Genomic DNA, 24,206 nt, shown 5'->3' on the forward strand with positions numbered 1-24,206 from the left:
TATGCATTTGTGTGTGAGGGCGAAAACCTGTAGTTCCACATCAGCCTTTTGTGTGTGTTCCTGATTTGGTAAGAAACACGTATGTCTTGCTGGGTGACCTGTGTGCCTGTGGCGTGTCCACACACACACACACACACACACACACACACACACACACACACACACACACACACACACACACACACACACACACACACACACACACACACACACACACACACACACACACACACACACACACACACACACACACACACACACACACACACACACACACACACACACACACACACACACACACACACACACACACACACACACACACACACACACACACACACACACACACACACACACACACACACACACACACACACACACACACACACACACACACCCACACCTTCTTGGAGGCAAGGAAGCAAACGAGAGGAAGGATGTTTTTTCTGCTTTGGCAAGTATGACAACAAAGCAGATACATTGGAGACAAAGAGGGGAGCGATAGTTTGGTCTAAGTACAAAGTGGAACATTTACACAGACAAGGAAACGAGAGAAGATGGATGGTCAGGAGGAGGCAGCCAACAAGCTCTTTTCCTGGGAAGGATCTTTTGGCAAGAGTGTGAGCTTTTAGAAAATATAGCCCACATAGGATGAGAAAACAAACTATAAAGGATGACACAGGCAGGCAAGTAAACCTGTGTGAACGTCCGCCTGACAAAACATGCTGTGCTAATAGGCAATATGTTAATATGCTATGGTGATTCACAAATTGAAAAAAACTAAGGTTCCAAATAATAGTAGCCCAAAGGGGATTTGCTCCCTTGCTAAGCATATGCACACACTTCTTCCACATGCATGCATTCACACACAGTTAATGAGAGGCAGAGAGCTGCAGCCAGTCGGTGCAGTCCAGCACGACATGGAGCCTGGCCAACACTCATTAAGTGCCTTCCAACACAGAACCAACCAACTCCCTGCCACTGTCGGAGCAAAAGATGGAGAGACATTAAAAAGTGAGAAAACACGAGAGAAAGGGAGAGTGCACGTCAGGGTGAGCCACCTAATAGGCCGTGCTAGTGCTACTATTAGTGAGAAGTAACTGGGACGGACATTTTTCACTATTTCCTGACATTTCAAAGACCAAATGGCAGATTCATCAATAAGCAATTTGAGGGTTTGTTGGAGGGCAAGTTACAAATACCCCAGCATAACATCCATCATTTGAAGCTTCTTTTTGAAGTAGCAGATGCTGCCTGCAACTACAAATTAACTTTCATATTCATGTCCTGAGACTATACAGCCTTCTGTGGCAAACCTCGCCAGCTTCTTACATGTGGCTGTTTACCGCCAACCTTGCATGCCTGGCAAATGTAAAAAGCTCCTCGCATCATATGAGCAAATAACTACCCGACTAGTCATCGAGGGGTGAAGAGAGAGAGAATCATTCACGTGCCTTTGCTGCTAATTAGAGAGGTGCTGAGAGATGCCTTGCTGTGCCATGTGCTTCAGAGCAACAGCTGCTCGGAACACAGTCATGCTCAAAAGATATGCATGTTATTTTGTTTAGCATTGTTATTTTTAAGTGACATTTTTAGATAAGCTTCATGTAGTGGGTTCCTAGCTAGAGTGCATGTGTATTTTATTTCAACATTTTCTTCTTCTAACCTTTCTTTTGTGCAATACCACGGAACACACTCAGCTGATGATGTATCATGCCCTTCACTAGCTGGACCCCTTGCTGTGTGGTTATCACGCCACGCCTCAATCAGCTACACACTCAATGGGATAATATAAAAACCCCATGCATCCTTTCATGACCTTCTGAAAGGGAGTCTCCTTTGTAGGGCTTTAAACGTGAGCACAATCCTTCAGAATCAGAGTGTGATCGGCTCTCTCCCTATTTGATTGCTGTCTGTCTTTGTCACTATTAAATTAAGCAGAAATTCAAATAGCATAAATAGAAAATGGAAAGATTCACTCATTCAAAAGCAAGGTACTGATTGCGTTACAACTGATTGGAAATTGGCTGCAGAACAACAACAACAGACTCGAGTCAGTATCTCTTCCTCCTCAACAACGATGCCCCTCAAACACAGGAACATACACTCCCTCTAGTTATCACATGACGTCTTGGCTATCAGATGCTGCTCGAATGAAAGGGGGCATTGCCTTGAGTCCATCACTTTCTCCCTCCATGACTTCTATCAGATGCTTTATTTTTTTCAATAGGGTAGAGTTGACATCCCATGAACTTCTGGGAAAGACTTAGATCTTTGTGACCTTCCTTCCAGTTTCACAACAGGGTGCCGTTGCCTGTCATGCTTTTCAAAGACATCATCATAAAACATTTATTCTGTTTCCGTATTCCAAACCCTTTGGGGGCTCCTATGATACTGCAACCAGCAGACCTTTGCAACACACACAGCTCACAGTTGTCTGCTGCGGTATCTAAAAAAAAATTGATGCAAGTTTTTAATTCTACGGGGTTCTATGGGTTGCAGTTAGAGATGTCCCGATCCGATCACGTGATCGGAGCCGATCACGTGATTTTCAAAAAATCGGGGATCGGGAGAAAAAAAATCGGGGATCGGATTTTTATAATTTTTTTTTTTATTAGTTAATGTTATAAAACAAAAATGACCATGTTCACGTCTTAAAGTCATCCTGAGGACTTAGTTTTGGTTTAAAATTACACAACATCATGTATGTGTTGCTTTCTTTGAGCTTGTTTTCAGACCTGGTTGCTTATTTCTCTGAAATCTGGCAACAGAGTGGGCGCAGTGTCTAATAGTAGCAGCAAGCTAACGAGAGGCTACGTTCAGCTGCTGACTCGGGAGTCGGGACAGAGAAAATGTCAGGAGTTTGGAAGTATTATAAAATTGAAAGCGAAGGCAGTGTAACAGCCAGATGCAATGTTTGCAAGGCAGAGGTTCCGCGTGGTGGAAAGAACAGAGCTACGTTCAACACGACCAATCTAATACGCTACCTGAGAAACAAACACCAACAACAACACGGCGAGTACACAGCGGCCACTCAGGTAACGGCACTGAAACAACCGACACTTTCAGAGGCTTTTAAAAAGGAAAGAGAAACTGCCCCAGAACAGTGAAAAGGCCAACACAATAACAGCCAAGATAGCCGAATTCATCGCGTTGGATGACCAGCCGTTATCTGTTACCTTTTTTTTCTCTTAATGCATTGCATAAAGATCGGATCGGGAAAAATCGGTATCGGCAGATTGTCAAAATCAAATGATCGGAATCGGATCGGGAGCAAAAAAAGGTGATCGGGACATCCCTAGTTGCAGTGAATCTGACTGTCGGCCATCTGCCGTCTAACCTCAGGCCGGTTGCAAAAGCCTCCTGAGACATTGGGTTGTTGTCAATTTCTACTGCATCTAAATGAGGAGAAAAATAACACTTCCTTCAGCATTTATTTATAAGCTGTGGATCCCTCAGCTGGACACCTGCCAAATGTTTATACAAGGACAATTCCATAATCTGGTCTTGTTGCTCATCTTCAACAAAGGAAGTAAACATTCCACTTTCATGACACCGCTGTTAATACTGAAACCAACATACTGATCCTAGGATTGATGAGGAGGACATTCTCTAAATAATTACTACAATGGCCGAGCACATCTAATAAAAGGGGTGACTGACATAGTTCCTATCCTCTTACTCCTAGATCCAAGTTGAATATACTTTGACAAGACGGATACAATCACTGCAATGGAGAATACCAAGCTGAGTGGTTTCCATTAAAACCTTAGAGCAATTAAAGAGGATCCAATTAAAATAATGTGCACACAAGGGCATTTTATAATCCGATATCACTTTCAAGTCACATACGATCCTCCCCTGACAGTCCATACACTTTAAAAAGCATTGAGAAGATTAACTGTTATAATGATACCTTCATGGTGTCTTTTTTTTGTATTTTTTGTGCCTTATAGCTTTATGCTTACTGTACATTTGCACCTCAGTAAAATGGCTTAACGAACCAAGGGTTTGTCAGTCACCTTCCCTTCAATGCCATGCTCCTGTGCTTTGTCACCGTTGGGTTAAAGTCTATGGTAATACTACTCCTGCTGCTCTAAAGCAGGCTTTATTTATTTGTGGCTTGGGCTGTCACCATGGTTACAATTTGCATTCCATGTTTGACTACTGGTCCAGACTTTCCAGTGACCATAAAATAGAGCAGGTTATTCCTGTACAGAAGGCTGGATGAACTATACACACCTTTGACGAATATACTAAAGTAATATGCATGTCCCTGGCCTAGGAGAAACAAGCTCAACAAAGATCCCTAAAAGATAATGTCTCCTTAAGTAAGAGGATTTAGGTTCAAAACAAATGTAGAATGTAACATATCCTGCTTTATCCTCTTTTGCGAGACCTTACATTCCTATTTCCTACTGACTGCAGGCTTCTTTTCAAATTAAAATGTGCTTTATCAGCACGAGTCCCATAGTATTGCAAAAGTGACCTGTGCAAGCCTTCTCCTCTCCTCTTGTCTCTCTTTTTCCATTCATGTAGCTGATGCTGACCTCTCTCTGGCCTAAGAGCTACTGTGCTTATTACATTAGGATGTGTATCATAGGTCTGTCAAAGTATCACTGATCCATCTTGACAGTGTGGTTCAGCTTAATCACATTATGTGGTGATGCAGTCAGTATGCCAGCCAACACAGCTGACCCTTTGAAAACCTCTTGTTGGCTAAGGGCCCTGAACCAGGAGGACAGGTGCATACACCGGATAACATTAACAGAAGATCGATTGACTTCCAGAAAACATTAACTAGCCAGTGTGCTACCCTTACATTGTAGCTACGTGACACTCCCTAGGTACTTACTTAGGGGTCCTCCAGGTCCGAGGACCTGGTCCTTGGAAGGCGGAGTGCCGCTTTGTCGCTCGAAGTTGCCGGGGTTAGAGAAATAATCCCTCAACCTCGGGAGCTCTCTGCCAGTCTCCAGCAGTTCTGTGTGAAACTCCAGGGCCGTGAGGATGTACTGGTCCCGCAGTAGCTGTGCAGCGATACCGTCCACAGATATCCGTGTCTCGGCAGCCATAGCGGAGGTAACCGCTACCGACACCGAGCCCTCACCGCCGGGGCTGGTCCGGTTGCTAGACAGCGTCGGAGGCTCGGTGTCTGCGGACAGAGAGAAAGGGTTACCGTGCGGAGGCCCTGGAGCCCCGTCACTCGGGCTTCTCTCTATGTCAACTGTCTCATTGGGGCGCCGTTCAGCCTCTTCCTCAGAGTCACTGAGATTAAACGGGTTGACCGACGCCATTTTTGCACTATAACGATTCTTAGCTAGCCTGGCTGTGGCTAACCGGACCTCTTCCTGAATGGATGCTAGCTCTGGTTTGGTAGGTTGGTTGAAAAGGGGGAAAATGCAAAGCTGTGATTGGTCAATTTTGAGAGACGTCGTCTCAAAGCCCGCCTCTTTCATGGGACTATATGAGATGATTGGATAATGGCGAGACAGAAAGGAAAACTGGGCAGGGCACATTTCACAGCTGATAACCTGTGCTATCTAATGTGTTGTCAAAGAACCACACGCTGTCAAAATAACGCTTTCCTTTGAAACTACACTGTAACACAAATATTTAAAGAATAAGAACTCAAAGCATTTATTTGACACTTAAACAATTGAAACGTAGTGCTCGCTATGAAATAAATGTATTAACTACAATACCCACAATTCAGCTGCAAAGTACACACGTCAACGTAAGACGTCAGAGTCACAACAAGGAAGTGGATGCTCATGTTTTCTTGTACTAAGCTTCTTATAAAGAGGGACAGTCGGTTTTGTAAAAGAACGCATTTAAAGATTACGCGGATCTTGTTCTGTAAATTAAATCCTCTATCGATCTGGATATATAATAAGTTAACTACGAGGATAAAAATGATGCGAAATCATTTGAACGGGTGATAGTATTTTAGATAGTTCTGCTCTTCCATTCATTCGTCAACGAGACATAGTCCCCGGTTTCTATGGACAGATCCCACTGAAGTCACATACAGGTAATACTTTGTGCATGGTCTACAGATGTATTGATGCTGGCCCGATGGGTAACTCATTGAGATGTACCAAACTAACCATTACACTTTTTGCACATTATCTAATGGCATATGGTGACAGAAGGATTAGTCCTGATCTTAAGCAGTCTTTACATCTTACATACTATGGCTTAGTTATACAAAGCTGAACCTTATAAAGTATTCCCTTCGTATTTGAACTAACTTCTTTATCCTGCACTGTAAAACGAAATATGTGTCCATGTTTTCCTCAGTCATTTATATACTTTCTTTATACTTGCTTCCCATTTCACCTGAACACACATCAGACCTAGTGCTGCGTACCGGTACGCCGAACCGGTACTGGACTTGTAAAAAGTTTCGGTTCAAGTCCGGTTAAAACCGGAACGTCAGGAACCGGTACTTGGACTCGCAAAAAAACTGGCACTTACGTATATTCTGGTGTCTGTGGTTATTTAAACATTCCCTGATAAACGTTATTCAGTGTCAATAAATGAGTGCTAATCCCAGTGTGCTCAGTGTACAACATCACATGTCATTTCACCTTCGATTCACGGTTTGAAAACGTAGCGTTTCGCCACATGCTAATGCTAACCGGAAGTGAAGACTTTTCAGAATAAAAGTATTAAGTAAATAGTGTGAACTTCCGGATTTTCAGAATAAAACTGATTTAAATTAAATAGTGTATTTAATTCAAAATTACGCCATATCAACATTGATTTTAATTTCTAACAGTATGTATGTACATCACTATGTATGTAGTATGTACTGTTTAATGTAAACATGTAGAGTTGTAGAAAAGACATGGTGTACAGACAGTACAGTACACTCTGACTGTACAGTCACTACAGTGTAGTGTATACTGTATAGTAGGTGTGTAACAGTGTAATGCGTATAGTCTACTCTACACTCTACCTTTCAGCAACGTTTTAGGGATTGAGGCTCAGTCAGCTCAGGGACTGTTTGGTTACTTTAGTTTGGTAAATGAAATACATGTTTGAACTTTGTAGTAGTTCACTGCAGTTGCTGTCATAAGTCATTTGTAGACTAAGTGGAAAAAAGTGTTTTTTTTACATTTGTACTTTTTAGAGAAATGTAGACACAAGTTGGAAGGGAGCACAATAAACCTGACGAGTTTGAATTTGAGTTGATTATGAGTTAATGTTCAATTGATAATTAGCTCACAATAAGTTCACTTTAGTTACTCACACAACTTGACACAAGCCATGGGTTCAGGTCCGGACTTATAAGTCCGGACCTGAACCTGAACCTCTGGACTTGAGTCCGGACCTGAACCTGAATGTGAGTCCAGGTACGCAGCACTAGACCTTACCTAATCCGTCTCCATGCCCCCTGTTTCCCTGCAGACCCAGCTCAGTGTTCACCCTCAAAATGAAGATGATCACCTTCCTCCTGGTGGGACTGATAGTCCACGTGATCTTCTTCGTCTCTATCTTTGACATCTACTTCACCTCTCCCCTGGTCCACGGCATGACCCCCCAGACCACACCGCTGGCCCCCCCTGCCTCCAGACTGGTGTTGGTGGTGGCCGATGGCCTCAGAGCGGACAGTCTCTTCACACCGCTCCCCGACGGCTCATCGAGAGCACCATACTTAAGGTTGGGAGTGTGTGTAGTGAAGGCAGTGTGTATCTGCATTGAAGTGTCTCTGTGTGTGTGACTGTTATTCTGGGTCTTTTATTCCCATGCTTTGCTAATAAATCTGTTATAACTAAGGAATATGAGTACAAGTATGTGTGTGTGTTCCCAATATCAGGAATGTGATGGAGGAGAGAGGTACCTGGGGGGTTTCACACACACACGTGCCCACTGAGTCTCGCCCCGGTCACGTTGCTCTCATTGCTGGCTTCTATGAGGACGTGAGTGCTGTTGCTAAAGGTAGGTGTACATGTTGAAACAGATTTGGCTATGTAAAAGATTAAAGGCACAGTTCACCCCAAAACACCCCTGTGTTAGTAGTTTCATGTAGGACCTATTTTCTTTCCACCAAACCACACCGACAACCGTATTCCAATGAAGGGTGAATCTACTCGTACTGTATTTGTGACTGTTGCTGTGTCCGTTTTTGACTGCAAGTGTAATTACCTTATTCGACTTGTGTTTTCAGGCTGGAAGGAGAATCCTGTAGAGTTTGACTCTGTGTTTAATGAGAGCAGACACACCTGGTGCTGGGGCAGCCCTGATATTCTGCCAATGTTTGCTAAAGGTACACAAGCACAGACAAGCACACACATACAAACAATACAATCAGAACCACCAACTTAATCAATAAGCTAAATATTACAGATAAAAACTGTATCATTACTCATTACAGCTTAAATGTGCTGATATTTTAGATCTACATATTCTAACTATCATTGTATTTTGTGCTGTGGTTCTTGCAGGTGCCAGTGGAGACCATGTGTATACCCACACATACCCAGCAGCGGAGGAAGACTTCGCCTCCACAGACGCCTCCAGGCTGGACAGCTGGGTGTTCACTCAAGTCAAAGTATGGTAGTAGAGTTACTAACAATAATGATGCATGTTGTGATAATAATAATGATAGATTTATTTTATCAAGCAATACAAAAGCAATCACACATTAAAAGGCAGATTGAAGAGGTGGGTTTTTGTGAGTGTTTTGAAGGTGGTGAGGTCGGTGCAGTCTCTGATGGGTTGTGGGAGTGAGTTCCAGAGGGAGGGGGCAGCGACGGAGAAGGTTCTGTCCCCCCAGGTCCGGTGATTGATGCGGATGGGGATGGATATGAGGTTGGCTTCTGATGAGCGGGAAGGGGTATGGTGGTGCAGCAGGTCTGTGAGGTAGGGGGGGGGGCTGGTTGTTGAGGGCTTTGTGAGTTATGAGGAGGAATTTGAAGTGATTATTTGACGGACGGGGAGGTTCTGGAGGATGGGAGTGATGTGGTCTCGGGAGCGGGTGAGCAGGCGGGCAGCAGAGTTCTGGACGGGGGCGCGGGAAGGGGGGTGCTGAGGGCGCTGCAGCACCCCCTAGCGGCAGGCAGGCGGAGCTCCTCTGTCTGCAAATGTTATTTTTTTTTATATATATTTTTTTATTTCATTTCATTGTGCCTGAGATATATTTTACATTATATATTATTATTCAAATGATAATTTCAAACTATATAATGAATTATTTAGCTTCAGGGAAGAAAATAAATAAATAAAAAAAGCGTTTTTAGTCGGCTGCACAACACAAGTGACAAGTAACTGACATGGCGCAAAAACGTATTTCGGAATTCTTTCTCACTAAAAACACTAAATCTGCTAAAAAGATTGAAATAGAAGATGCAGGGGCAGGGCATTATTATGCAGAATCTGTGTAATATGTAGCCAGGAGTTAGCAATGCCTAGATAGCGTGCTCTATAGTGCCCGTAATAGCGTGCACTGGAGTCCATTGTTATGCACTGTGTGTGTGTGGTTTTGCTCGGTGTATGTCAACGTCACCCCCCCCCCCCCCATGCCATCTTTAACAGATCCTACTATGTTTATTTTTCTCTCTGCACCAGTCATTCTTCCAGTCAGCCAAGTCTAACTCCAGTCTGAGGGCCAGTCTGCTGGAGGATCAGAACATCTTATTCCTGCATCTGCTGGGCATCGACACAAACGGACATGCTCACAGACCAATGTCGAAGTGAGAGAAATGTCATCAGTTGTTGTTTAGGTTGCACTGCTTATACAATATAATGAAATAACAAATAAGCAATGTATTGTATCTGTTCTTTATCTAGGGAGTACCTCGACAATATTGGACTGGTAGACACTGGTGTAGCTGATCTGGTGTCTATGGTGGAAGACTTCTTTGATCATGATGGAAGAACAGCCTATGTGTTCACCTCTGATCATGGCATGACAAACTGGGGTAGGACTCTTGTTGTTGTTCTTCAACTGTCAGCAACTGGAAAAAAAAAATGTCTTATGCAAATGAATTCACAGTAGCCTTTTGTATCGTCTGTTGTGTCTCCAGGTTCCCACGGAGCAGGCCATCCCTCGGAGACTCTCACACCTTTAGTGGCGTGGGGAGCCGGAGTTACAAATGCCCAAAAAGTCACCGCAGCCCAACCATACAACGATGGATTCTTACAAGGTGCTAAACTCATTTACTTTTCTCTCAGCTGCCTGCTTTAATGCCTCTCAAGCTGGTTTTTTTTTAGTTTAGGACCCAGGTTCTCCTACACCTATAGAAAAAAAATGAAAACATTTAGTGAAAGCAACTTAATTTGAAAGACAAACATACATTTTCTCATTGTTTAATTTTAAATGTTTTATTGTGTCCCGATTTTAATCCATCTTCCAGATTGGAAACTGGAGCACCTTCAAAGAGTTGACGTCAATCAAGTGAGGCTCATGGCAATGTCACTTTTTACTTACTTCATCACTTATTGTAATATATTTAAATATATTGTGTTTTTTACAGGCAGACATCGCTCCCCTAATGGCTTCTCTCATTGGTGTGCCATTTCCTGTTAACTCTGTTGTAAGTCTAGAGATAAATGAAGGAAACTGGACATATTTTAGTCCTTTCTATCTGGAAAGTTGTCAAAAACGGATCAGTTGTTTAATAGTAATTATGTGTGTTTGTGTCTCTTCAGGGTGTGTTACCTCTTCTCTACCTTAACAACAGTGACCAGTTCAAGGCGGAGAGCATTTACACGAATGCTATTCAAGTACTGGAGCAGTACAAGGTATACATGCATTAAGCTATGCTATTACTGAGCTTTATTTATGGTAATAAATTAGTATCGATTAAAGTTGATATGATACTTGAATGTTGGTATTATTTTCTGTACTATTTATTTGATTAATAAGACTAACTTTAAAATGATAGTTTTAAACACTGGCATTTCTAAGTTCTTTGTATGGATAAGCCTACATTCAATGTCTTATAATTATAAATGAATTTAAATCTATAGTGAGTGAGCTGTTCCATTTGTTTTTGTAGATGAAAATGGCTCAGAAAAAGGAGACAACTTTGTCATTTCTCTTCACCCCATACCAGTAAGTACAATTCGTGAATTGTGATAGCTGTCAATGAATTACATACATTTTATTTGCTGTGTTCATTTTTTAATTCAAGCATTTATTTTACCAAGGGATCATGTTTAATATTATCGCTGTTTGCTAAGTATTAAAGCAAAGAAACCGGTTTTATTTCTTCACCATATTTCAGACCACATTTAAATGCAATTTCACACACTCTGGCTTTATTGCTTTGTCTCTCTGATTTCCCCAGACTGCTGACTGAGTCAAAACAAGCTGAATTCTTCCACAAGGCCAGAATACTGATTCAGCTGGAGAAGTATGACGATTTTGTGAGTATTTTGGAGAAGGATATTGCAGTGTATGGGCACATTTGCAAGTATACAAATCCATTAGGATGATGTTGAATGTATTCACCAATGATGTTTTTCTTTCCCCCTCGTCTGCCTCTTGTCAGATCTCTCTGTGCCGCTCTCTGATATCGAATGCTCTGGAGGGCCTGGTGTACTACCACACCTACGACAGGTTCTTCCTGGGTTGCAGCGTAGTGCTCGGGTTCGTAGGCTGGACCTCATATGTTGTGCTTGTGATACTGAAGACTCACGCCAGCCTCGACCGTCACCCCAGTCTCCTCAATCAGGTGAGACATACACAACAATCCCTCTCTCTTTGCCTCTAAATATCTCCTCCACCAAGGCACATTAAAGTTACTTGATTGCCTCACTAAATTACATTGTTGGTGTTTTTTCCCCGGTGTATGTGTGCAGAATCACAGCCACACTTTGGCGAGGCTGTGTATCTGTGTGACGGTGGTGATCACTGTGTTCCTGCTTATCCAAAGGAGCCCCGTTACCTACTATATTTACTGCCTGCTGCCCGTTCCTGTGTGGTACTCTGTGCTAAAAGAGTGAGTATAAACACATAATAATAATCTGCATGCTGATTTTTACAGAGGTGGGGAAAACCTCACACAGACAGGATGTCAGACATATCAAACACACATCAATGGACATCTCAACAATCAATGAATATAGCAGATTTGTATTTGTACTTTACCTCACACAAACATGTTCATGCACGCCTGGCACAGCGGCAGTGAAGTGTTAATTAGATCCTTTGAAGTGTATCCACTCATGTTCCTCCTCTGAAAATGGATTAAAGGACAGACAGTCTTTGCATGTTTCTTTCTTGTATGCAATTCACAACAGAAAAATAATGTCTCATTAATAAATGATCCCTTTCAGGTATAGAACTCTGACAGATTTGGTTCGCTCGGCTCCCTCTCTGCCACGGTGGAAATGTCTTGGCTATCTTGTGCTGGTGGCGTTTGGAATCGAGCTACTGGTAGGAGTCTTTCATGTAATTTAATGTAAAAATGTCTGCTTCATAATACTGATACAGCTTTACTTACAAGCCTTTAGTTGACCTCCACATACAGTACATATGACAAACAATGGAAGGGTAGTCATTGTGTGTACCTTTGCTGCCCCCAGGTGGTGAGTTTCTTCCATCGCGCCATGCTGACTGTGGGCCTGGCTGTCCTCTCACTCTGGCCCTTCCTCTCAGGACTTTTTGGAAAAGCCAAGGTAACTGTGTCATGGATTACTGCTCCAGCTGTCACAGTACTGTACACAAGGAACAAGTAATGGGATTTGAATATTACCTCACCTGGAAAGGTTTTGGAAAATTATGTATCACAACAAAGTTGGCGTAAAGTTTAAACAAGGTAGGGTACAGTTTCCTACAACTGAAGTGTGAACAATGGTGTCACTTTTTGTTGAAAATGGAGGGGAGAAGATACTAAAATTCTCTATAGCATATATTTTTAAGCAATTTAATCGGAAGGTTCAATTTGAGGAAAAAAACTGAAAAGTAGGCTGAAACATTTGTACAGTTACTGATCAGTGCATGAAAGACTACTCATTTTATATTGAGTAAGCTAGGGTTGTTTTAGCTTAGGGGCATGCAAATTGATTTATTCTATATTTACATGTCCCCTGCGTCCCCAGTGTAAATGACATCTGTGAGTGTGAACACATTAGCAAAACGTCTTGCTGACAGAAGGTGTGACTGATAGATTTGTAGCTAACATCAGTGTTTTATCAAGACATCACACTTCATAATCTGCCTTCTTTTTGATACCTAGTTTTTATTTCTTCCTTTTTCTAACTATCTGAACTCATTTCCTCTGTCCCCCTGCAGTTCCGCTCAGTGAGCTGGTGTCTGGGCTGTCTGTGTTTGGCAGCTTTCCCCCTGATGCCTGTTGTGGGCAGAGAGCCGAATATACATCTGGTGTGAGTGTTTCCTCTATTTGCTTACATTTATCAGAAAGTGAACCACCGTGTCCCACCGTTAGCCAACACTCTCTAACCAGAAGAATCTCCGTCGGTTACAAGGAAATATATTTATATCGCTATACTTTCAGAAATATCTAACATGATGTTAGCTAAAACATTTTAGATATGGTCAGAATATGAATGCTAATATTTTTCCTATATTATTATATGTATATAATCACAATGTACTTTACATAAGAAAATATACCTCTGCATGTATTTTTGTACAATGTGCACATTTTTACACCCATTTTTATTTAAATATTAACTTTATTTATCTTTATTATTTTTAAATGTAACTTTACCTTCCTATGTTTTTTCTTAAAATATCCTTTATTTAATTTATTTTGAATGCACATTCTTACCTTAACTTCTTATGTTCATCTAAATATTTCTATTTTTCTTTATTATTACTTTTTACATTTTGAACAAAACCTACTTTTTCGTTGGGATAAATTCTGATTCTGATGATTATTCTGAACATTGATGTCAAGTGGAAGAGGCAGAAACTATCAAGTTAATTGCTAATTAACAGCAGAATTTAAATTCAAACTATTGTGCAAAATGAATCTGTGTGTTGGGCTCATGTCTGTTATAATAACGTACTCTGTGTGTTTGCTCAGTACCTGTGCAGGTGTGCTATCCCTCTTCACCTCCACCTGTTACCTGTGGTCCGCGCTGCAGAAAGCTCCGCTGCACCTCACTGACCGGCAGCAGTTCATCACCCAGGTAACTACAACACATGTCACGTTGGGTGTGATTGAGTCATTGCATTTTCTGAAATAAATGATTACCTGTCACACAGATGCTCCATGTGGCAGTGTGTGCGTACGTGCCGTCCCTCACACACTCCAGTCTGCAGCAGAAACAGGGCCTGCCGCTTCTGAACCAGATCATCAGCTGGACCACGTTAGGTAGGCGGGTGTGATTGAGCACAACATCTGTCCCACACCTCAGAATCTCCTGGGGATGTGTCATTTATGTCATTTTCTAAAAACATAATCAGATATCTAAGACAGAAATCAAGTTATTTAACTCCTGGTTAGATCTCACAGGGTTCTATATGTTATCAATGCCTGACAAAATGCAGAAATAAGAGGTTAGGATAAGTTTACTACTCTACATCAGCCTATGGTCTGTAGGACAACCGTTTTATTTAGAAAAGTGAAATTAAAGCCGCCTTGCTTTCCTGAGACAATGCACGCTTGAAAAATACAACAGGCAATCATAGTCCTGTAGCTGTTAGGATATAACATCTGATGTTTAAAAAATAACGGTTTAAAGGACTACAACGTATTGAAAGAACATTTTTGATTGTATGTTTTAAGTTAAGCACATGATTGAAATCCAATGCTTACATACATACATACTGTAAGGCTTGATTTTCAACATAATCTGGTATTCCATCAGTCACTCAAAGAAAGTAAGGAATTATGGGGAATTCTTTAAACCTTTTTTTGCAATTGCATTCACCTCACTTGTGTCTTCTCAGCGTCTTCCATGCTGGTGCCGTTGTTGAGCTCTACTCGTATCTTCCACCGACTCCTCAGCATATTCCTCTCCCTCACAGCCACATACCTGCTGCTCAGCACCGGGTGAGTATATCACACACACACATCATGCAGCTGCACTTACATGTCAAATTACATTTTAGAGTTATATCATTTATGATGTATCCCCCCCCCCCCCAGGTCAGAGGCATTGTTCCCCCCTGTGTTGTCATGGCTGATGTTTGTGTGGATCAACATTGAACAGGAAGCCATGCTCGCTCAGGGCGTCTCTGGCAGGCAAGAGGTGAAAACAACAAGTGTTTGTCTCCAAATGTAGAGTTTTTAGAGCACTGTAAACAAAGTGTGTGTCTAAATATTTTACTATAGGTTTCTACAGAATTAAAATCACATATACTGATAGTTTACACACCCCTTGGTTTCTGAAACACTATGTTTTATTTCATGGAAAAAGGCAGATTATCCAAGTATTTCAATGTTATCAACTGTATAAAACAAAAACGGCAACATTTCCTTTTGGCATGTACTATAATACTCTGCCTGACCTTGTGTAAGCGTATTTTCCTTCTATTTGTATATTTTTGTATGTAAATATATATTCTGAAAGGTTCTGCTGTTAACATTTATCTACTATTCACTCCTATAATGTAATTTTCTTAGTTAAATAAACAAGGAAATCCCTGCTTGTGATAACACACTGTAATCTGTGAAGAGGGCTTACATAAAGCTCTACATAAAGTACACAACGTCTGAGTGCTAACTTACCGTTATCATCTATCTGGGTGTGTAATTGAATGTGTGATAATGTTTTGTGTGTGTTTTCTTTCAGCTCTCCACTATCGATTTCTCTGCAAACATCGACATCGCCAAGATCCGACAACTGAAGTTGGATGACATCAGAAGATCTTATTTCTTTGTATCCTTCCTAGAGTATGTTGCAACAGTGACATTGTTCAAACTGGTGCCAATGGAGACTTTAGTTCAGAACTAGAAAATGGAATTAGATTATCATTTTGCAAAGTTAAGATAATGCTCCAAATGTTTCCTTGACTATACTTTTACTTCAGGTATTTTTTATAATAACAGCGTTCTTCGGGACAGGCAACATAGCTTCCATTAACAGGTATGTAGGTCATTGTCATATACTGTATATAATATATACACGTGTGCGTGTGTGGTGTTGATGGCAGGAAGTTGTGTTTGGGGGTGGTGTTGCGGTGCATCTTGGGTAATGTGAAGGTCTGCTTTGTGGCTGAACAATGACACATGCTTTTTTTTTTACAAGCAATGTTTCATTTGACTACAGAAAGGAAAACAGTGACAGTAGACTCGGTAAACTGTGTGACATGCCTTTGTGTTATTCTCTTAATGTTTGAATGATTTAGTCACCTCCTCTCCTTCTTTCTCCTTTTGTCTAGTTTTGACCCAGCGTCTGTTTATTGTTTCCTCACTGTCTTCAACCCCTTCATCATGGGAGGGCTGATGATGTGGAAGGTACCATTTAAAAAAAACCAAAAAACGTTTATTGATTGTGCTGCCTAACTGTATACTTCCATCATCATAACTCAAGAAATACATTTCCAAGAAGGGAGAGAAGTATATTGATACATCTGTCTGAGAAACAAACTTCGAATGTGTTTTCTCTGAACTTCCAGGTTATCATTCCTTTCATTATAGTGATGTGTACATTTGAGACCATCCAGGTTGCAACACAGCTTTCATCAAGAAGGTAAGTCCTTCAGAATAAGATGCTCAACTCAATTTATACACATACTTGTATTTATTGTTTGTGTGAAGTGGGGGTCATTCTACCATGCATGCTGTATATGACGTACACTTGTGTGGTTGTGGATGTTTATAATTTCAAAGATCTTACTTTTGACGCTTTCTTTCCACTCTTGTTTTCCAGTTTGTTCCTCATTGTCCTGGTCATCTCGGACTTGATGGCTCTGGTGAGGATGTTTGAAATGTTTGGGTTAAATGTAGGGCTGCACGATATATATATATTTTTTAGAATTTGCGATATTAAGTAGGCAAATGAACTCAAACACGTCATGTTACAATTATTTAGCTGCTTGCTACAAAAAGAAAACTTGCGCGGCTCATGTCAGGGGTACTTGAGTGAGTGACATGCAGTGTTGGGTGTAACGCGTTACAAAAGTAACGTAGTTACAGTAATATATTACTTTTTGCTGTAACGAAGTAATGTAACGCATTACTAATGAAATGTGGGTAATATATTACCCGTTACAATGCTCAGTAACGCAGTTACAACACATTTTAACCCGAAATTAAATGGTGTTTTGTTTTTTAACAATGTACTAACATAGCGAGACATTCCGACACCAGACATACGTGCGAGTAGATTAGTAAACCAGGTGTTTACCCTTCAGGCCTCGCGCCGGGATCTATTCAAAAAAGAGAACGGAGCGAAAAATACTAACAACAAATTGTGTCAGGTGCGCGTGACCTGCTCCGCTGCGCGTGCATCATTTCCAAAGTGCTTCCACAGCAGTGACACACATCTGTGGATAATCATTTATACGAAAATTGTTAAAGCAACCATCACTAAACGCCAGCAACACTGCATCTACTGCAGACCGTAGCAACAGGTCAGATGGGGACATCACGTTACCCTCCGTTGTGGACACTAGCTTACTCCCGCCTGACTCGCCGCCCTCAACCCCGGAGCAGCAGTCTTCATCGCCCGAAACACCGCCGCCCCTCTGCGGCCCGCAGGTGCCAGCCAGGATACCACGGCGAAACAGAGCCTGCCCAGGTATATCTAAACAAGTACCCGCCTGTACAGTGGGGTTAGGTGGTCATTTTGCAGCTCGTGGTATACAAATAGACAAGGGCTAGAATATGTGAAAAATAATGCCATGCCTGTAGAAATGTTGGGTCAAAAATAATGCATACAATAGCACAGATGCCTTCACCACGAATGGCTACACAAAGATCTCATATCCCAAGCTTATCAACGAGCTAATGTTGCAGCTGAAATGATCTCCAGGTCACAAATTCAACCTCACATGATGATGTGATACCAGTTTTCAAGCACAGTAAATATTCTCTTCCCAGAGTATATGATGGGACCAAGGTGATGTTTAGTAGGCTACATGGTTTTAATAATACTTTTGCTTTTCAATGTTTGCCATTTCAAACCATGAGCTGGTTCAAATAATATTTGCCTTGATTTACAATATGTTCTCATTTGTTTTATCAGTACAGTTTTGAAGCTTTTGTGCTTTTCTTTGCCACAGTCCACTTTGGACTGTATGAGATATTTCAGGATTGCACTTTTAACTCACTTGAAATGTTCTCACTTGCTTGGTTTCAAAACATAACAAATGCTATAATCTGTTCATTGGGGACCATCAATGCTATTTTTCATTGCTGTTGCCGGCCACTATTGCTCATGTAAACCTGCTACTGCTGCGCCCCCTGTAACCTCAGATGCACCCGGAGTCATGTTGTTCTGGAGCCGGGCCTGCACACGGCCATATACTAAACACACTACAGAGCCCATTCCGTGTCCTGTCAGTGTTTACTTCCTGTCTGCCTTCTTCTGGTGATTTATCTGACGTCCAGCGCTCCGTCTTTTAACCTCTTTTCCTTTCTCTTTCTTGATCCTCCTTAGCAACCTTCGTTATAGTCCTTGAGAGTGGTCTGTACTACTCTATTAACAACGTGTCACATGTTAAGAAGTTACAATCAGAATGGAGTATTCAACTAAGCCGTGTAATACAAGTTGTTAGTAGCCTTAAGGGCCTACACAGTTGTTATGCTATACCACATTGCCCTTCATTGGATGTATAATGAGCTGCACTAAACTACATTTTAGCATTTAAAATACATAGCCATTCTTTTGCGGTTATTTTGGTGAAAGTAACTAGAAAAGTAACTAAAGTAGTGTAACTCATTACATTTCAGAGAGAGTAATTTTGTAATGTAACTTATTACTTTCAAAAGAGAGTAATAAGTAATATGTAATATATTACATTTTGGAAGTAACTTGCCCAACACTGGTGACATGCAGGCTCTGCATGCACAGCAAACCACCATCAAATCTCCAAAGGAAACGGACCGGGTGATTAAAGGTAAAAACACTGAATAAAGTAGTTTCATGTGTTTCTCCAGGGCAGTTCGGCGCTGCTAACCGAGCTAGCTCAGCTTGTTGCTCTGATAACTTAAGATCCAGACGTCCGTGACTAAAATCCTTCATCCGGTTAAATATAGTTAGAAAAATACCAATTGAATAGCATTGAAGTTCAAGAAAGGATGGTTTGTGGGAAAAAAACCGGTCTTTTTTTCAATTCCTGTATGTTTTCATATCGCAGGGGGGGGGGAATCGCAATGTCAGTTTTTTCCAATATCGTGCAGCCCTAGTTAAATGTTGTATGCACTGTTGTTCTTTATCAAATCATTTTTCTCTTTTACCTTTCCATATCTTCAACTCATTCTTCTTCTCCTCAGCACTTTTTCTTCCTGGTGCAGGACTACGGCAGCTGGTTGGACATAGGAACAAGGTTAGTTACCTACATGCTTTGAAGTGTCTTAATTCTTACCAATAAATCCCTTGACTCACAATAACACGACCCTCCACTTTCCTTGATGATCCTTTCGGCCTCTACTTTAAATGTGCTGCATACACTTGATTATAAGTGTGTTAAACTTATTTCTCCGTCTCTTTCAGCATCAGCCATTATGTGATAGTGATGTCGATGACCATCTTCCTGATGTTGCTCAGCGTGGTCACGCACATTCTCACCTCACAAAGACTCATTCTGTGGAGGAAGCGCAAAACCCACTTCCCCTAAACATGTATAGTGCAACACAGTGTTTTGTATAGCTGCTTTTCATTTAGCATTCACCTTATTAAGCCAGGGTTAGTTTATAGGGGATATTGTTTTATGAGTCATTATACTGTACTGTGCAGAGTCTCACACCACTAAGCTACATTGTTTTGGATTGTGGGAAACCCCTCTTGTACATCCTTTTTGGTCAGATGCTTTCAACTAGCCTCTCAGAACTGCTTTAAAAATGTCTACAATAGTGAATTAGTGCAGGTTGAGAACATTATTCCTTTGTTCTTCCTTGTATGATGGTTATAGGACATTTTCAAGTGGCTCGAGACTTGTCCAAGGTTCTGTTTCACTGTATTCTTTTGTACACGGAGTTGATACATTATTGTTTTTACATTAATCATTGACGGATGGACTAAGGCCATTTGAATATCGGACTGTAACTTATGCCTTTGCCAAGGATACAGATTCATGATCCACCAAAGAAAGGTCAACTGTTTTGAGTTTGTATTTCCTGGGAAGACGTGTCATGCTCACAAGGTAAGGAGAAGGGATTTATTTAAAGAACATTGTGATAATATGTTTGTGGACAGGAATGATGTGTTTTGTATTAAACATTAACAGAATACAGGTGCCAGTATCAATGTTATGCTCTGTTTGTAGAGCCTGAACTCAGTGGGCAGCAAAGGGATTGTGGGTAGCAAACTTGTAAATGTCTGTACATAAGATTGTTAAGATGTGTTTTGAAAAACCTATGGATAGTTTGTTTAAATAAATTAAAAAACCTGGTTTTCTCTTGTGCAATTTAGTTTTCCAGATCAAACTTCGGGACATGATGATGGGTAGCAAAGTAGGCTAATATTAACTGCATGAACTGACTGCACATAATATTACTGCTACTTTAATCAAATCACCTCGCTTTGTGGACAAGGGATTTTCTGTACTTACATCTGTGGGTCTTTTTTTGAATATGATAAATATTTATATCTAAATGTTCTCAGCTTCATTGCACCAGCTGGAGTGGCACTATTTGCCTTTTAATTAAGTGCGTCTCCACATCAGCTAGCAGTATCACATCCTCTCTCACTTCTTCTATTTTCAATGGGCCAATACTTTGACTCCATAGTGTAATGTACAGTAAACAACTGTTGTTGTATGCATCAGTGTCACGGATCTCCATGCAATAATTAAGAGCAGCAGACTAGTTGGGTAAGAGGTGATCTGTCGGAACTCTGTGTGGTTCCTAGAAACTCAAGCAAACATGACTTCTGCAGAATATGAATGCTTTCTGTTTTAGATATGATTGCTTTTTGTACTAAAAAACAGCAATCCAAAAAAACTCGCATAAGAGATTTTAAATAGCAGTATCCTTTCTATTATGCACATGACTATAATGCATTATAAATATAGTTTTGATTAGGTTTAACCTGCTTGTAACATGGCATAATGATGATAGCTATAAGGACTCATACATTTGATAACAATTTATTAGATTTCTTTCCAAATGTCATTCCTCACTTGGGAGGAAGACAATTGGAGGATAGAGTATTTTATTGCATTAAGTATTGTTTATGTTGCTCCAACATTATACATTTCTATTTCTAATCAACAATTCTACATGGCATTGTCTCTACAGTTTTATATTATAATGTTTTGTATATAGTTTAAAATGAAAGAAAATAATAAGTAGAGAAGTGTCGTGACCAGAAGGAGGAAGCAGCCAAGTTCCTGGTAGTGTGCGACACCTCCAGTTGCTAAAGGAGTTCACGCACACTATTATGCAAAACTGAACTGTGGTTGGTGAAACACAGACAAGGTTGATTTTCACAATGTCAACTTCCACATGAGTTAGTACAAATAAGTGCACAGACACACACATAGGCGTTTACCACACGAAGAGCTTATCCCATGTGCGCCGACAAAACCTAATGACAACGATAATTAGATTGAATGTAGAGGAAATACTCGCTCTGTATGCCTCATTTTCACGCATTCAAGAGCACTCAGCGGCGGTTCTTCTGAAAACTAAAAAGTAAGTAAGTCTTTTTTTTATTTTTCGATTTTAATGCTATTTCCTTTTCAGTTTCACAATGTTCTTTTGATGGCCTGAACAATGTGTTTGTTTCTTACCTTTGTATTTTAGGGTTTGCATTTTGGAGATGTAGTATCTTTAGTATGTTTTAAGTTTGGTTTCCTGTTAAAATGAACATCCGACAAAATTATTCTTCGGTGTCAATGTCTTAATCTGGATTTTGTGTTCAAATATGAACAAATAGCATCAGTGAAGTATGTCAATATAATGTGGTGTTTAAAACATAAGCTACATGAGCCAATTTTTTTACATTATTTTGTATTTAATATTAAAAAAAAATTGGTTAAGCCTACTTTGGGTTTTTTTTAATGGTCAAATCAATTTTACAATTTTACTCCCCAAAAAAAACGTTTAAAGGACAAAACATGGAAAGAAAAATTCACACAACATGGACGAAATAGTTAAAAAGAAGCCCTTAACTGATTGATTCCCTCCATCACATCACCAATCTTCAGTTTCTCTGTCAATCCCTCCTGTTCTCTCTCCTCCCCTCTTTCTTTCTCCGGAACATCCCCACGCTTGACGCCTTCAAAAGGGCCCTCAAGTCCCATCTGTTTACTAAGGCCTTTGGCCCCTCATCTATTTGTTGTTTTTGTCTGTCTGACTGCCTTTTGTTTTGTTATGTTTGTTTTGCCCTGTTCATCCTAGTAAAGCGACCTTCGGTCTCATGAAAGGCGCTATATAAATCCAAGCTATTATTATTATTATTATTATTATTATTATTATTATTTTCTTTCCCTATCTAAGATGGCTACCACGGTCCCCCAAAGCGTGTTATCTTCGGCCTTAACCTCCATGATGACCTCCATGATGACCTCAAGCTCCTCACCGAACACCGCAGCCCCCCTGGAAAATACGTCAGACCCTAAAGAGTACCACACCGTCCTCCTGGTCATCAACTCAGTGGTTCTGCTCAGTGGCATCATCAGCCTGAGCCTGATGATGCACATCATGAGGTTCAGCTCCACATCCATCACCTCCATAGCCGTACTCAACCTCATCTTCACCCACTTCATCTTCCTCCTGACCGTGCCCTTCAGGATTTACTATTACGCCAATCATCAATGGGACCTGGGCACCGGGTTGTGCCGGGTGATCAGCGGCATGATCCACATCCACATGTACATGTCCTTCCTCTTCTACGTGATCATCCTCGTCACACGCTTGATCTCGTTCTACTACAACACTGAGCTTGTGGTATCCTTCCAGAAGTTCCACGCTCTCCTCATCAGTGGAGCGGTGTGGATCGTGGTGCTCGTCGTGGTCCCTTGCATCATGCATTCTTTCTACGGCAAAATAGGAAACAATAAGGGCAGTGAAAACAACACAAATACCACTTGCTTCAAGTTTGGCAACAACATAGCTGCTGCAAAGGTGTTAAACTACATCGTCAGTATAGTGATCATATTGGTAGCTTCAGTGCTGACAGGCCTCCAAGCCAACACCCTGAGGGTTTTATACAAGAAGCACCGTGAGGGGTGCAGCTCGCAGCAGGACTACGGGGCTCAGCAGAAGAGTCTGTGCTTCGCTCTCGTCATGGTCGTCTGCTTCATCCCCTACCACATGTTCCGGCTCAACTACTTAGAAAAGATCCACCTGGAGAACGTCAACGAGGTGTTTCTGACTCTGACCACTTTTAATTGTTTGGACATGCTCACCTTCCTGGGCAGGAGAACCTGGTTCATGTGCTGCCCCAAATGACTTTTTGACATTTCTTGGAAGTGTTAGGGGGTCCGGATACTTGATTTGCTTTATTTTGGAAGAAGTAGATATATCTTTAATTTGTCATTGTACAGGTACAACGAAGGAATCAGGGTAGGGTCAAAATGGCTATTGTGCATTTTTATAAAAAGCTGAATGTTATAACTACTCAAATTACAAAACATCTTTACCACTGATTGGATTAAAACTCCAAAAACATTAAAGAAGAGATTTGTATAAAACATACAAAAATAGTCTTTACTCAGTGGGTATTTTCTGGTCTTTTTGGAGCCAATATTTTTTTTGTATTTATCATGCTTTCCCACTTTTAAATCCTAACACTGTTGTGTCCTCTGCAGTATTTCTTTTGTGTGAGAAATGCAATAATATTCCAGTTTTTTGCCTTTTTATTGGACTGTAAACTGTTCCTGGCTCAAAATGAATGAACTGTTGCCATCTGCTGGTGTGTGTGAATATAACACAGGCTTAAAACATTATATTTGTAATACTAGCTGATACAATTGCTGTTTGGTTTCCTAATTGTTTTATCCAATATGTTACTTATTGTAAAACACATAAGAGTCAGAATGAAATACACAGTTTACATGTGTTTCAACATATTTGCTAACACTTAACCCTGTGTGTGTACAGAGTGAAATTAAACGTCTGAAATGGTTACTTCTTCACCATTATTTTGTGAAACATTACCTCAAGCCTCTT

The 24,206-nt window shown here is 40.9% G+C and overlaps 3 protein-coding genes and 2 long non-coding RNA genes across 14 annotated transcripts in view; 2 read left to right on the forward strand and 3 right to left on the reverse strand.

Moving 5' to 3' along the window:
- Nucleotides 1-5,370, reverse strand: part of relch (RAB11 binding and LisH domain, coiled-coil and HEAT repeat containing) — a 35,188-nt gene extending 29,818 nt beyond the window's left edge. For all 6 annotated transcript variants that reach the window (XM_034108820.2, XM_034108819.2, XM_034108818.2 and 3 more), the window contains exon 1: nt 4,856-5,370. In XM_034108820.2, the coding sequence (XP_033964711.1) occupies nt 4,856-5,294 (439 nt within the window). In that variant the 5' untranslated portion in view covers nt 5,295-5,370. The remainder of the gene's footprint in view (nt 1-4,855) is intronic.
- Nucleotides 5,371-5,742: 372 nt separating this feature from the next.
- On the forward strand, nt 5,743-20,323 carry pign (phosphatidylinositol glycan anchor biosynthesis, class N). Of its 2 annotated transcripts, XM_034108821.1 has the most exons (29): nt 5,745-6,031; nt 7,414-7,665; nt 7,823-7,944; nt 8,174-8,272; nt 8,451-8,557; nt 9,574-9,698; nt 9,796-9,926; nt 10,032-10,151; nt 10,362-10,402; nt 10,482-10,541; nt 10,657-10,749; nt 11,007-11,062; nt 11,298-11,376; nt 11,502-11,684; nt 11,812-11,951; nt 12,289-12,388; nt 12,538-12,630; nt 13,247-13,338; nt 14,004-14,109; nt 14,186-14,294; nt 14,873-14,975; nt 15,072-15,174; nt 15,718-15,804; nt 15,956-16,011; nt 16,307-16,382; nt 16,544-16,617; nt 16,798-16,840; nt 19,365-19,417; nt 19,585-20,323. In XM_034108821.1, exons 2-29 carry the CDS (start codon nt 7,439-7,441, stop codon nt 19,706-19,708), a joined length of 2,802 nt encoding a protein of 933 aa, XP_033964712.1. In that variant the 5' UTR covers nt 5,745-6,031; nt 7,414-7,438; the 3' UTR covers nt 19,709-20,323. The 2 variants fall into 2 exon arrangements, with proteins under 2 accessions (XP_071063034.1, XP_033964712.1); XM_071206933.1 differs by lacking the exons at nt 16,544-16,617; nt 16,798-16,840; nt 19,365-19,417; nt 19,585-20,323 and having other exon boundaries at nt 5,743-6,031; nt 16,307-16,537.
- LOC117465792 (uncharacterized) lies at nt 10,158-14,265 on the reverse strand. 2 transcript variants are annotated; one of them, XR_004554213.2, is made up of 4 exons: nt 14,175-14,265; nt 12,523-12,669; nt 12,101-12,188; nt 10,158-10,242 (listed from the first exon to the last, which is right to left on the reverse strand). It is a non-coding gene; the product is annotated as an uncharacterized lncRNA (long non-coding RNA). The 2 variants fall into 2 exon arrangements; XR_004554212.2 differs by lacking the exon at nt 14,175-14,265 and adding an exon at nt 14,007-14,097.
- On the reverse strand, nt 14,263-19,417 carry LOC117465793 (uncharacterized). Its single transcript, XR_004554214.1, has 4 exons — nt 19,329-19,417; nt 16,765-16,837; nt 14,854-14,961; nt 14,263-14,343 (listed from the first exon to the last, which is right to left on the reverse strand). It is a non-coding gene; the product is annotated as an uncharacterized lncRNA (long non-coding RNA).
- On the forward strand, nt 19,712-24,193 carry gpr141 (G protein-coupled receptor 141). 3 transcript variants are annotated; one of them, XM_034108822.1, is made up of 2 exons: nt 19,712-20,233; nt 22,533-24,193. In XM_034108822.1, exons 1-2 carry the CDS (start codon nt 20,165-20,167, stop codon nt 23,484-23,486), a joined length of 1,023 nt encoding a protein of 340 aa, XP_033964713.1. In that variant the 5' UTR covers nt 19,712-20,164; the 3' UTR covers nt 23,487-24,193. The 3 variants fall into 3 exon arrangements, with proteins under 3 accessions (XP_033964713.1, XP_033964715.1, XP_033964714.1); XM_034108824.2 differs by lacking the exon at nt 19,712-20,233 and adding an exon at nt 20,503-21,729; XM_034108823.2 differs by lacking the exon at nt 19,712-20,233 and adding an exon at nt 20,503-21,725.
- Nucleotides 24,194-24,206: the final 13 nt, after the last annotated feature.

Source organism: Pseudochaenichthys georgianus, chromosome 20 (assembly GCF_902827115.2).
Source record: "Pseudochaenichthys georgianus chromosome 20, fPseGeo1.2, whole genome shotgun sequence".
Taxonomy (NCBI): domain Eukaryota; kingdom Metazoa; phylum Chordata; class Actinopteri; order Perciformes; family Channichthyidae; genus Pseudochaenichthys; species Pseudochaenichthys georgianus.